At 44.8% G+C, this 13,956-nt stretch overlaps 1 protein-coding gene and 1 pseudogene across 1 annotated transcript in view; both read right to left on the bottom strand.

The window, feature by feature from the left end:
- The window catches only part of WDR48 (WD repeat domain 48), a 264,189-nt gene that overhangs the window by 240,718 nt on the left and 9,515 nt on the right, over positions 1-13,956 (bottom strand). The window contains exon 2 of the mRNA XM_063921834.1: positions 7,525-7,665. Coding sequence (XP_063777904.1) covers positions 7,525-7,665 — 141 coding nt within the window. The remainder of the gene's footprint in view (positions 1-7,524; positions 7,666-13,956) is intronic.
- On the bottom strand, positions 5,250-5,368 carry LOC134930396 (5S ribosomal RNA; annotated as a pseudogene).

Genomic DNA, 13,956 nt, shown 5'->3' with positions numbered 1-13,956 from the left:
AGGTCTCCCTGAAAATAATAAAACTAATATAAAGTCTTTTCAGAGAAACTCAAAGAGCTCCCCTAGTGTGTGTTCAATCTCTCTGGGCACAGAGTCTAACTGAAGTCTGGAGGAGGGGCATAGAGGGAGGAGCCAGTTCACACCCATTCAAAGTATTATAGTGTGCCCATGTCTTTTGCGGATCCAGTCTATACCCCATGGTCCTTCTGGAGTCCCCAGCATCCTCTAGGACGTATGAGAAATATATTTAATTTAAATGACTTGACAGTGTCACTATAAATCATGGCATGACACTGCAAACTAAAAACAAATCACACAAACTGCAAAAGGAAAGAAACAGCAATGATGGCAAAAGTTACAATAGTTGCCTGATTTGTACATCTAAATAAGCCTACACATTAGGTTTCTTGAATACCTTAAAACGAAATGCAAGTTTTGCAGCTTTGTCAGTACCCAAGCGGTTTCTCAGTTTTGACTGCACCAAACCAAGGGATTCAGGATTGTTAGCAAACCAAAAAAGTTAGCAATTGCAGGTGGGGCAGATGTAACGTGCAGAAAGATTTAGTTTTGGGTGGGTTATATTGTTTCTGTGAAAGGTAAATACTGGCGCCTTAATTTCTACACTGCAATTTAGATATCAGTTTTAACACACCACACCCAAAGTCTAACTCACTCTTCACGTTACAGCTGCCCCACCTGTAGTGCAGCATTGTTTTGCCCAATTGCTATCTTTTTTGGTTGAATAAGGGACCAATTGTGGAAAATATTCTTTCTACTGTAACTGATAATGCTGTAGCTGTTCGCAATTGCTCTACTGCTACTATATTTTCATTACCAGCTACAGTTTCTGAACCAACATTTATTTTCTACCAATCTATTGGTGCCACTGTTGACACAACATCTTAGTCAAACAAGAGGTCATTAAACGGGGTTGCTTTTGCTTGGAACTTGACTAATGTTAGCAGAAGGGTATTTGAGTGTGGATATTTTTCTTTGGCAAACTTAAAAGCTTCTAACTTTTCTTCTGCGGTTAAACAACTACAACAGTAACGTTGGTCCATCAAGTAAGCAAGAAAATGTGCAGGTCCCAATGCTTGACTATAGCGTTCCAAAAATTTCTTCATGCTTGGTTTGTCCAGACTGAATTCTTTCCACACATGTACAGAATTGAAGGAAAATAAAATAAAAAAGTCATGTGATTTAAATCAGCACACACTGCCAGCTTCCACTGCGAATGCATGATGCGGACAGTATAGACCTTAGCAAATTATTATATCGAAATCTAAACAGTTTCTGGGGACATTTATGCCTAACTGACATTTAATATTACAGACCATAGGCGATATTCAAATGTTTATTGCTCCCGATCTCCCATCTAAACTGATGGGAGATCAGTGGGGGAGCTAAAATGCCAACGCTGGCAGTTAATCGCTGCCAAACGGAGCAATAATTGAATAGCTCTGTTGGAAGCCATCTATTGGCTGCCGGCAAGAAAATATACGTTAAGGTAAGAACTTACCGTTAATAACGGTATTTCTTCTATGTCCACAGGATAACAATGGGATATTATGGAGCGACAGCGGATTGGCACCAAACGATCACAAGTTTTCAGTCCTCCGAGGATGCAACGGGCTCGTCCACATATCCCCGCCCACTGGCTCAGGCAAATCAGTTGTATTTCAAAGCATCTAGGCAGGAGCATTATGTAGAACCCTATTCAGGCGAGAAGAACACACATGCACACCATTCCGTACAAGAAGGAAGAGGTTTAGTGAGTAGAAAGATCCTCAAATCAGGTGCGTCAGGGTGGGATCCCTGTGGAAACCTGTGGACATAGGAGAAATACCGTTATCAACGGTAAGTTCTTACCAGAACGTATATTTCTCCAGCAGGGTCCACAGGTTATCCACAGGATAACAATGCGACTTCCCAAAGTAATTTTTAGTGGTGGTGATGCTCCTGATTTAGAATAGGAGAACCTTAAGCCCGAATTCAGCATGATGAGAGGCAAAAGTATCCAAGGCATAATGTCTGATGAATGTGTTATTGGAAGCCATGTGGCCGCCTTACATATTTGTGCTGCCCATGAAGGACCTTCCTTACGTGTAGAGTGATCAGAGACATTAGCCGAAACAGGGAGATCAGCTTGAGAATATACTTCTGAAATAGTCATTTTGAATCCATCTTGCTAGCGTCTGTTTAGTAGCAGGCCATCGACTCTTGTGAAATCCGTAGAGGATGAAGAAAGAATTTGTCTTTCTGATGGCACTGGTACGATCCATGTAGATCCTTAATACCCGTACTACATCCAGCGACACATCTCCCGCAGAGAATCCAGATTCCTGAAAAAACAGGGACCACAATATCTCCATTAAGTTGGAATAAAGACCACACCTTAGGAAGATACCCAGACCTAGTTCTGAGAACTACTTTATCTGAATAAACATCAGAAAAAGAGATTAACATGACAGTGCTCCTAAATCTGACACTTCTAGCCGATGCCATAGTCAGCAGAAAGAGAACTTTAGCTGTCAACCATTTAAAAGCCACTTTATTTAGTGGTTCAAACAGAGCAACTTGACGGGCTTTGAGGACTCAATTTAGGTCCCCAGACCCTGTAGCAGGAACAAAAGAAGGTTGAATGCGCAGCATTCCCTGGGAAAAAGTGCGCACATCCTGCAATTTGGCATTTTTCTTTCGGAACCATACAGTCAGTGCTGATACTTGTATTCCCAAGGAAGCCACCCCTTAACCTTTATCCATTCCTTCCTGAAGGAATGCTAGAACCCTAGACAATCTGCAAGATTTTGGGTCCATACTTCTTCCATTGCACCAATAAATATAGGCTTGCTATATTTGGTGATAAATACGAGCCAAGGAAGTTTTCCTTGCTCTGAGCATCTGTGAGAATCCTCTGGATTTCAGGATATAGATTTTAAGAGCCACGCCGTGAAGACAGTCGATCCAGATATCTGTGATAACAAGGACCCTGTCTTTTGTAGATCTGGGCGTACAAGAAACAGAAAAGGTATTCAACATTTTCTGCAGATCCGTGTACCAACGCCTTCTGTGCCAAGCCGGGGCTTATTAGAATCCCGGCCTCCTTGTTGTATTTTCCTCACTATCCCGGGGATCAGGATGATTTGAGAAAACACACAAGTGAAATGAAACTCCCATTAACAAGACGTCCACAAAGATCACTTCCTTTGTTCCTGACCCGATTATGGCTCTTTGTTGTTCAGATGGGACTCCATGAGATTTATAACTGGCCAACCCCATTTGTCTACCCGAGCCTGAAATGACTTTAGTGTGCAAAGCCCATTCGCTTACCGGAATGGCGTGTCGACTGAGAAATCTGCTCTTCAGTTTAGGACTCCCGGAACGAACCCTGCGGACAAGGCTGGAAGATGGAGTTTTGAGTACTGTAGTATGTGATTTACCTCCTTTCTTGCAGTCTAGCTGCGTGTTCCTCTCTGAAAGTTGAGGTACACTACTGCCATTTCCTTGTCCTTGCGGATCTGGACCGATCTTCCTTTAGGAGTATCCCATGCCTGAATCAGGACCCAGTATATGGCCCGAAGTGCTAACAGATTTATTAGCAGGCAACTTTCTTCTGTGGTCCATAGTCCCTGGAATCATAATCTTCCGGACAATGGCCCCCACAGCCTTGAAGACTGGCATTTGTTATCAGGATCTCCCAACCTGATATAAAAAAATAAAAAATAAAAAAGGTGTCCTCTGATCTAGATGGAATGTCTGTAGCCTCCAGGCTACTGACTTTCCTACCTTTTTTGCCAGTACCACGTACTTGCTTGTGTACTGTCCATTTGGCCCACCTACACCACCTGGTATTCACAGGTAGTCTTACGCTCAGAGAATTTAGCCAGGCACAACACTGCTTAACTTCCAACATCCAATGAGATTGGGCATATCCACTGTGATGCGGCTGTAGATGGAAACAGATGCTGGAGAAGTCGTGAGTGGAATTGTGCCCACTCCACCATGTGTATTGTTAACACCATCAAACCCATCATTCGCATTGCTGTGTGAATTGATATTGTTTGACTATGTAACCACTCCCCTAGCTTTACCTTGGATATCTTGTTCCGAGATAACTACTTTCTGCAGACTTCATTTCAGTACAGGCCCAACGTGAGTCATGTTACGGAAACAGAGACTATTTTTGCGAATTTACGAACCACCCGTGCCTCTGCAGACAAGTTATTTGTATGATGTAGATGACACAGAACCTTTCCTGTATCTGTGCCAGGATAAGAAAGTGGAAAAGGTATGGCAATCTTCTTATCCCCTGCTAGCAGAAATAAATTGCCATAGTCATCTTGGTAAATACTCTGGGGCTATGGCTAACCCAAAAGGTAAGACCCAAACTGAAATGGTGCTGAAGGATGGTAAACCTTGAGATAACACTGATGGACAGCGCTATAGGAGCCTGAAGGTAAGATTCCTACTTATCCAGGATTACCATGTATTCTACTGGCTCCTCACGAAACTATGGAGTGCCATGTCTCCATGTGAACCATGCTACCCAAATTTATCTGTTTTTGAAATTGAGAATGGGGCGAGGGATGGGTTACTGGAATGACTGTTCCTGGGAAAACATTCTGAATTGCTTCATGCAAATCCCTTGCCTACGCCTCTACCCCAGACGGGCTGAAACAGAAGAACCTTTGAGGAGAATGGTTCTAGAAGGGAAAGTATAACATTAGAGATACCGCTTCTTGCACCCAGGCATCTATTTGTAGACTGCTACCAAATCTGTGCAACTGAAGAAGTCGGCCCCTTATCCTTTTGGAGTTCCCCAGAAGGAGGCCCGCACAATCATGCTGATGGGCTATCCTCTGGTTTGGAAACTGGCCCTCTGGTTGCCTTTGCTTCTTTGCCTTACCAAACATTGTATTGAGGCTGTTACGTTTCCTTATGACCCACAAAGCTGAAACCGGACCCCTAGGTTTGAGGTTATATGTGGAAGGAAACGTGACCTTCTTGGAGTCTGTTTCTGACTCCAGAATAACTGTTAACTCCTCCTAAACAGAAACTTCCAGCCAAGGCAAAGTTTCCAGAACCTGCTTAGATTATGAATCAGCTTTCCATGTATGTGAGCCAAACTGCTCTGCGAGCAGCTATTGTTATTGCTGATGCCCTAGAACATTAGTGTCCATATGAGCTATATGGGATTTTTGCTCCCTTGCAGGTGCTGAAAATCTGTCTTTCAGTACCTCAGCCCAATGTAACTACAGCACCTGGTATTTCAAAGTGGTCTTCCCTCCAAGAACTAACCAGGCCCAACACTGCTTAGCTTCCAAGATCTAGTGAGATTGGGCCTACTCAGTGTGGTGTAGCCGTAGATTTCAAAGTGAAGTTATGGCTGGCCTTATGATTGCCCCAGACAAAAAAAAAAAAAAAAAAAAAAAAAAAAAGAATACGGTTGTCTTGAAAACCATTCTTCTTTTGACGGCAGAGGCCATATACATTTTTGCACTATCAATGATATGCATATCTATTTTGAGAGGCAGCTCCCTATTTTAAACAGTCCCCATCTGGAAAAAGATATTGGAATCCCATTTACCGGACATTCTATTTTATTGCGTGTAACCCAACCTCTTTCCTGAATTCTGCCCTCGTGAAGAGGCCCTTTCGGGACGTTTAACACAGGTGTTTTTAACCCAGGCTCTGCTGCCTTTATTGACAGACTAGCCTTTTCTGCTCTCATTTATTCAGCTTATTCATTTAGCCGATACCTTTTACCTGTTCTTTGTATGCTGAAGTAGAGTACTTAGAGCTTTTCATCGTCTGATGATTATCATGTGTAGCTTGTGAAGTCGATGATTTATTTAAATTCGGTTCATCAGCTTGTCTTATTGGAGAAGCTGTTGGGGATATACCACAAGTAGTGAGCTGCATGGGTTAATAATGTAAGAATTAACATTTCAGCTAAACTGGACAAGTTCTGTGCAAACATCGCCCCAATGGGTCTATCTATACCTGATGTAGATCAGGAATGTATTATGCTAAACAGCAAATCATTTTACACATAAAGCATCCTGTACCAGCTACGCCCAGCGACGCATCATAGAGTATAAAAAACAGTTTTTGCAAAACATTATTTATGAGTGTTTCTGTAAATGTACCCTCATTTGCAGCTCTTAGACAAGATAAATATCAGCACTTTCACAGTGTACTACAGAATTTGTGACTGTAAACCACTTTTTCCTAAAGTGATATCATGTGTGACCCTACCCATGCACCTGCATTGAAGGTCAGAAGATCAACCGACAATCATTTATATTAAGTCAGCAATCACACTAGCAGTCAGTCACATGTTATATATTAGTCATATGAGCATATTATCAACTACAAACATCTCAAAGTATGTAGGAGTACATATTACTGAATTCTGTTCTATACAGATCTTTAACGTATTCAGACGCATTGCGAAGAAAACCACAGTAATGTACACAGATTCATATGCAATAGGCACTAAAGTTAACTATTCATACTAACAAAAGTAGATAGAATTTTAGTGCTGTATAACCCGTACTCCGTAGAGTGATATACAGGGAGACTCACCTCCCTTCCAGGATCGATCAATACGTTAGCGAATGCTGAGTGGATCCAGACGCTATTAGTGTACACTGCCGCTCCGGGAACTTTTAGTGGACACAGACGCTCAGTGAACGCTAGTGCATGCAGACGCACCGGTCCGCAACCCGGTCTCCTCGCGGTATAACTTAGTGTACAAAGACGCAGCGGCCTATGCTCCGACCAAGACCCCTCATGGTAGCGTCTGAGATGGAAGTGAGGCAATCGGGGGGGGGGAGGGGCGACCAGGAGAGTGTCTGACTCCCCACCGCTGACATCAACCCTAGGGATCGCAGCCTCAAACTAATCCTGGTGCCTTATGATCCCTAAGGCCTAGCGCTAGAGCAACCATGGTGCGGCTGTGTCCGTATTCCCCTTCTAAGCGGAACCGATGCCTTACCTTCTCCCCGTGCTCCGGCCACAGCCTGGTAACGTCTGCTGGACCTGCTAGTATATCCGACACAGACGCCCGTCGAGACAGCAATTGTACCGTGGGTGAGCGTTGTTGCGACCCGGCGGAGAGTTGTTGGAGCGACTCTTTCCAATATGCGTGTAAGACGCTGTTAGGAAAGATCACTCAAAACAATGTAGTAAGTCCATAAAAATTTAATAAAAAAGCTTAGGGCTGCCAACACAGCAGCCCTCTGACCATGGTCCGGCTCCTGCCGCACCAAACAAAAAACTGATTTGCCTGAGCCAGTGGGCGGGGATATATGGACGAGCCCGTTGCATCCTGGGAGGACTGAAAGCTTGTGATCGTTTGGTGCCAATCCGCGGTCGCTACATCATATCCCATTGTTATCCTGTGGATAACCTGTGGAAACTGCCGGAGAAACTGAATATCGCCTAATGTTAGATAAAACAAAGAACAGTGTCTGTACTACTGCTGTTACTGGAGACATATATAAGAAATCACATACTTACTTTGTGCTGATTGACACTCCATATTCTAATTATTGAGTCCCGTCCGGCTGTAAATAGCCTGTTTAGTGCAGGATCAAGTTGCAGTGCATTCACTCCATTGCGATTGTACTTCTCAACTTCATCTCTAATCACATATGAGACCTGCAAGGTAATGTATATTTAAACTGCAAATATGTTTAAAAAGAATTGATAGAGAATTACTATACAATTCATGGGTAAGATTAATTCTAGTTCCTTACCAAACTCTTGAGGTCTTAAAAATAAATAAATAAAAAAGGGCAGATTTAAAACAATACAGATTGTGGAACCTACAGCTCCGAAGAATAATAATACATTTACATTAGAGATGAGCGGGTTCGGTTTCTCTGAATCCGAACCCGCACGAACTTCATGTTTTTTTCACGGGTCCGAGCAGACTCGGATCCTCCCGCCTTGCTCGGTTAACCCGAGCGCGCCCGAACGTCATCATGACGCTGTCGGATTCTCGCGAGACTCGGATTCTATATAAGGAGCCGCGCGTCGCCGCCATTTTCACACGTGCATTGAGATTGATAGGGAGAGGACGTGGCTGGCGTCCTCTCCATTTAGATTAGGGTTGAGAGAGAGAGAGAGAGATTGACCTGAGGCTGTGATACTGTAGAAGAGAGTGCAGAGTTTAGTGACTGACGACCACAGTGACCACCAGACAGTGCAGTTGTTTGTTTTATTTAATATATCCGTTCTCTGCCTGAAAAAAACGATACACACAGTGACTCAGTCACATACCATATCTGTGTGCACTGCTCAGCCCAGTGTGCTGCATCAATGTATATATATATATATCTGACTGTGCTCAGCTCACACAGCTTATAATTGTGGGGGAGACTGGGGAGCACTGCAGTGCCAGTTATAGGTTATAGCAGGAGCCAGGAGTACATAATATTATATTAAAATTAAACAGTGCACACTTTTGCTGCAGGAGTGCCACTGCCAGTGTGACTAGTGACCTGACCACCAGTATATATAATATTAGTAGTATACTATCTCTTTATCAACCAGTCTATATTAGCAGCAGACACAGTACAGTGCGGTAGTTCACGGCTGTGGCTACCTCTGTGTCGGCACTCGGCAGCCCGTCCATAATTGTATATACCACCTAACCGTGGTTTTTTTTTCTTTCTTTATAGTCATACTAGTTACGAGTATACTATCTCTTTATCAACCAGTCTATATTAGCAGCAGACACAGTACAGTGCGGTAGTTCACGGCTGTGGCTACCTCTGTGTCGGCACTCGGCAGCCCGTCCATAATTGTATATACCACCTAACCGTGGTTTTTTTTTCTTTCTTTATACATACTAGTTACGAGTATACTATCTCTTTATCAACCAGTCTATATATTAGCAGCAGACACAGTACAGTGCGGTAGTTCACGGCTGTGGCTACCTCTGTGTCGGCACTCGGCAGCCCGTCCATAATTGTATATACCACCTAACCGTGGTTTTTTTTTTCTTTCTTTATACATACATACTAGTTACGAGTATACTATCTCTTTATCAACCAGTCTATATATTAGCAGCAGACACAGTACAGTGCGGTAGTTCATGGCTGTGGCTACCTCTGTGTCGGCACTCGGCAGCCCGTCCATAATTGTATATACCACCTAACCGTGGTTTTTTTTTTCTTTCTTTATACATACATACATACTAGTTACGAGTATACTATCTCTTTATCAACCAGTCTATATATTAGCAGCAGACACAGTACAGTGCGGTAGTTCACGGCTGTGGCTACCTCTGTGTCGGCACTCGGCAGCCCGTCCATAATTGTATATACCACCTAACCGTGGTTTTTTTTTCTTTCTTTATAGTCATACTAGTTACGAGTATACTATCTCTTTATCAACCAGTCTATATAAGCAGCAGACACAGTACAGTGCGGTAGTTCACGGCTGTGGCTACCTCTGTGTCGGCACTCGGCAGCCCGTCCATAATTGTATATACCACCTAACCGTGGTTTTTTTTTCTTTCTTTATACATACATACTAGTTACGAGTATACTATCTCTTTATCAACCAGTCTATATATTAGCAGCAGACACAGTACAGTGCGGTAGTTCACGGCTGTGGCTACCTCTGTGTCGGCACTCGGCAGCCCGTCCATAATTGTATACTAGTATCCAATCCATCCATCTCCATTGTTTACCTGAGGTGCCTTTTAGTTGTGCCTATTAAAATATGGAGAACAAAAATGTTGAGGTTCCAAAATTAGGGAAAGATCAAGATCCACTTCCACCTCGTGCTGAAGCTGCTGCCACTAGTCATGGCCGAGACGATGAAATGCCAGCAACGTCGTCTGCCAAGGCCGATGCCCAATGTCATAGTACAGAGCATGTCAAATCCAAAACACCAAATATCAGTAAAAAAAGGACTCCAAAACCTAAAATAAAATTGTCGGAGGAGAAGCGTAAACTTGCCAATATGCCATTTACCACACGGAGTGGCAAGGAACGGCTGAGGCCCTGGCCTATGTTCATGGCTAGTGGTTCAGCTTCACATGAGGATGGAAGCACTCAGCCTCTCGCTAGAAAAATGAAAAGACTAAAGCTGGCAAAAGCAGTAGCACCGCAAAGAACTGTGCGTTCTTCGAAATCCCAAATCCACAAGGAGAGTCCGACTCCAATTGTGTCGGTTGCGATGCCTGACCTTCCCAACACTGGACGTGAAGAGCATGCGCCTTCCACCATTTGCACGCCCCCTGCAAGTGATGGAAGGAGCACCCGCAGTCCAGTTCCTGATAGTCAGATTGAAGATGTCAGTGTTGAAGTACACCAGGATGAGGAGGATATGGGTGTTGCTGGCGCTGGGGAGGAAATTGACCAGGAGGATTCTGATGGTGAGGTGGTTTGTTTAAGTCAGGCACCCGGGGAGACACCTGTTGTCCGTGGTAGGAATATGGCCGTTGACATGCCTGGTGAAAATACCAAAAAAATCAGCTCTTCGGTGTGGAAGTATTTCACCAGAAATGCGGACAACAGGTGTCAAGCCGTGTGTTCCCTTTGTCAAGCTGTAATAAGTAGGGGTAAGGACGTTAACCACCTCGGAACATCCTCCCTTATACGTCACCTGCAGCGCATTCATAATAAGTCAGTGACAAGTTCAAAAACTTTGGGTGACAGCGGAAGCAGTCCACTGACCAGTAAATCCCTTCCTCTTGTAACCAAGCCCACGCAAACCACCCCACCAACTCCCTCAGTGTCAATTTCCTCCTTCCCCAGGAATGCCAATAGTCCTGCAGGCAATGTCACTGGCAATTCTGACGAGTCCTCTCCTGCCTGGGATTCCTCCGATGCATCCTTGCGTGTAACGCCTACTGCTGCTGGCGCTGCTGTTGTTGCTGCTGGGAGTCGATGGTCATCCCAGAGGGGAAGTCGTAAGCCCACTTGTACTACTTCCAGTAAGCAATTGACTGTTCAACAGTCCTTTGCGAGGAAGATGAAATATCACAGCAGTCATCCTGCTGCAAAGCGGATAACTGAGGCCTTGACAACTATGTTGGTGTTAGACGTGCGTCCGGTATCCGCCGTTAGTTCACAGGGAACTAGACAATTTATTGAGGCAGTGTGCCCCCGTTACCAAATACCATCTAGGTTCCACTTCTCTAGGCAGGCGATACCGAGAATGTACACGGACGTCAGAAAAAGACTCACCAGTGTCCTAAAAAATGCAGTTGTACCCAATGTCCACTTAACCACGGACATGTGGACAAGTGGAGCAGGGTAGGGTCAGGACTATATGACTGTGACAGCCCACTGGGTAGATGTATGGACTCCCGCCGCAAGAACAGCAGCGGCGGCACCAGTAGCAGCATCTCGCAAACGCCAACTCTTTCCTAGGCAGGCTACGCTTTGTATCACCGGTTTCCAGAATACGCACACAGCTGAAAACCTCTTACGGCAACTGAGGAAGATCATCGCGGAATGGCTTACCCCAATTGGACTCTCCTGTGGATTTGTGGCATCGGACAACGCCAGCAATATTGTGTGTGCATTAAATATGGGCAAATTCCAGCACGTCCCATGTTTTGCACATACCTTGAATTTGGTGGTGCAGAATTATTTAAAAAACGACAGGGGCGTGCAAGAGATGCTGTCGGTGGCCAGAAGAATTGCGGGACACTTTCGGCGTACAGGCACCACGTACAGAAGACTGGAGCACCACCAAAAACTACTGAACCTGCCCTGCCATCATCTGAAGCAAGAAGTGGTAACGAGGTGGAATTCAACCCTCTATATGCTTCAGAGGTTGGAGGAGCAGCAAAAGGCCATTCAAGCCTATACAATTGAGCACGATATAGTAGGTGGAATGCACCTGTTTCAAGCGCAGTGGAGAATGATTTCAACGTTGTGCAAGGTTCTGATGCCCTTTGAACTTGCCACACGTGAAGTCAGTTCAGACACTGCCAGCCTGAGTCAGGTCATTCCCCTCATCAGGCTTTTGCAGAAGAAGCTGGAGACATTGAAGGAGGAGCTAACACGGAGCGATTCCGCTAGGCATGTGGGACTTGTGGATGGAGCCCTTAATTCGCTTAACAAGGATTCACGGGTGGTCAATCTGTTGAAATCAGAGCACTACATTTTGGCCACCGTGCTCGATCCTAGATTTAAAGCCTACCTTGGATCTCTCTTTCCGGCAGACACAAGTCTGCTGGGGTTGAAAGACCTGCTGGTGACAAAATTGTCAAGTCAAGCGGAACGCGACCTGTCAACATCTCCTCCTTCACATTCTCCCGCAACTGGGGGTGCGAGGAAAAGGCTCAGAATTCCGAGCCCACCCGCTGGCGGTGATGCAGGGCAGTCTGGAGCGACTGCTGATGCTGACATCTGGTCCGGACTGAAGGACCTGACAACGATTACGGACATGTCGTCTACTGTCACTGCATATGATTCTCTCAACATTGATAGAATGGTGGAGGATTATATGAGTGACCGCATCCAAGTAGGCACGTCACACAGTCCGTACTTATACTGGCAGGAAAAAGAGGCAATTTGGAGGCCCTTGCACAAACTGGCTTTATTCTACCTAAGTTGCCCTCCCACAAGTGTGTACTCCGAAAGAGTGTTTAGTGCCGCCGCTCACCTTGTCAGCAATCGGCGTACGAGGTTACATCCAGAAAATGTGGAGAAGATGATGTTCATTAAAATGAATTATAATCAATTCCTCCGCGGAGACATTGACCAGCAGCAATTGCCTCCACAAAGTACACAGGGAGCTGAGATGGTGGATTCCAGTGGGGACGAATTGATAATCTGTGAGGAGGGGGGATGTACACGGTGATATATCGGAGGGTGATGATGAGGTGGACATCTTGCCTCTGTAGAGCCAGTTTGTGCAAGGAGAGATTAATTGCTTCTTTTTTGGGGGGGGTCCAAACCAACCCGTCATATCAGTCACAGTCGTGTGGCAGACCCTGTCACTGAAATGATGGGTTGGTTAAAGTGTGCATGTCCTGTTTTGTTTATACAACATAAGGGTGGGTGGGAGGGCCCAAGGACAATTCCATCTTGCACCTCTTTTTTCTTTTCTTTTTCTTTGCGTCATGTGCTGTTTGGGGAGGGTTTTTTGGAAGGGACATCCTGCGTGACACTGCAGTGCCACTCCTAGATGGGCCCGGTGTTTGTGTCGGCCACTAGGGTCGCTTATCTTACTCACACAGCTACCTCATTGCGCCTCTTTTTTTCTTTGCGTCATGTGCTGTTTGGGGAGGGTTTTTTGGAAGGGCCATCCTGCGTGACACTGCAGTGACACTCCTAGATGGGCCCGGTGTTTGTGTCGGCCACTAGGGTCGCTAATCTTACTCACACAGCGACCTCGGTGCAAATTTTAGGACTAAAAATAATATTGTGAGGTGTGAGGTATTCAGAATAGACTGAAAATGAGTGGAAATTATGGTTTTTGAGGTTAATAATACTTTGGGATCAAAATGACCGCCAAATTCTATGATTTAAGCTGTTTTTTAGGTTTTTTGGAAAAAAACACCCGAATCCAAAACACACCCGAATCCGACAAAAAAAATTCGGTGAGGTTTTGCCAAAACGCGGTCGAACCCAAAACACGGCCGCGGAACCGAACCCAAAACCAAAACCCGAAAAATTTCCGGCGCTCATCTCTAATTTACATTTGCTGGACATAACACATGCTTCACTAGAAAGAAACAAACCAACTTAAAAGCAACAACTGTATAAAGTCAACCTCATACCAAAGGAAAAATAGGATTTTAATTACCTACCAGTAAATCCTTTTCTCGTAGTCCGTAGGGGATACTGGTGTTCCATTTGGTACCATGGGTACAGACGGGTCCACTAGTAGCCATGGGCACTTTAAGAATTTGATAGTGTGGGTTGGCTCCTCCCTCTATGCCCCTCCTACCAGACTCAGTCTAGGAAACTGTGCCCG

The sequence above is a fragment of the Pseudophryne corroboree genome, chromosome 5 (genome assembly GCF_028390025.1).
Source record: "Pseudophryne corroboree isolate aPseCor3 chromosome 5, aPseCor3.hap2, whole genome shotgun sequence".
NCBI classification, from domain to species: Eukaryota; Metazoa; Chordata; class Amphibia; order Anura; family Myobatrachidae; genus Pseudophryne; species Pseudophryne corroboree.
The sequence above is the reverse complement of the archived record's forward strand: the minus strand, read 5'-3'. Positions and strand labels throughout refer to the sequence as shown.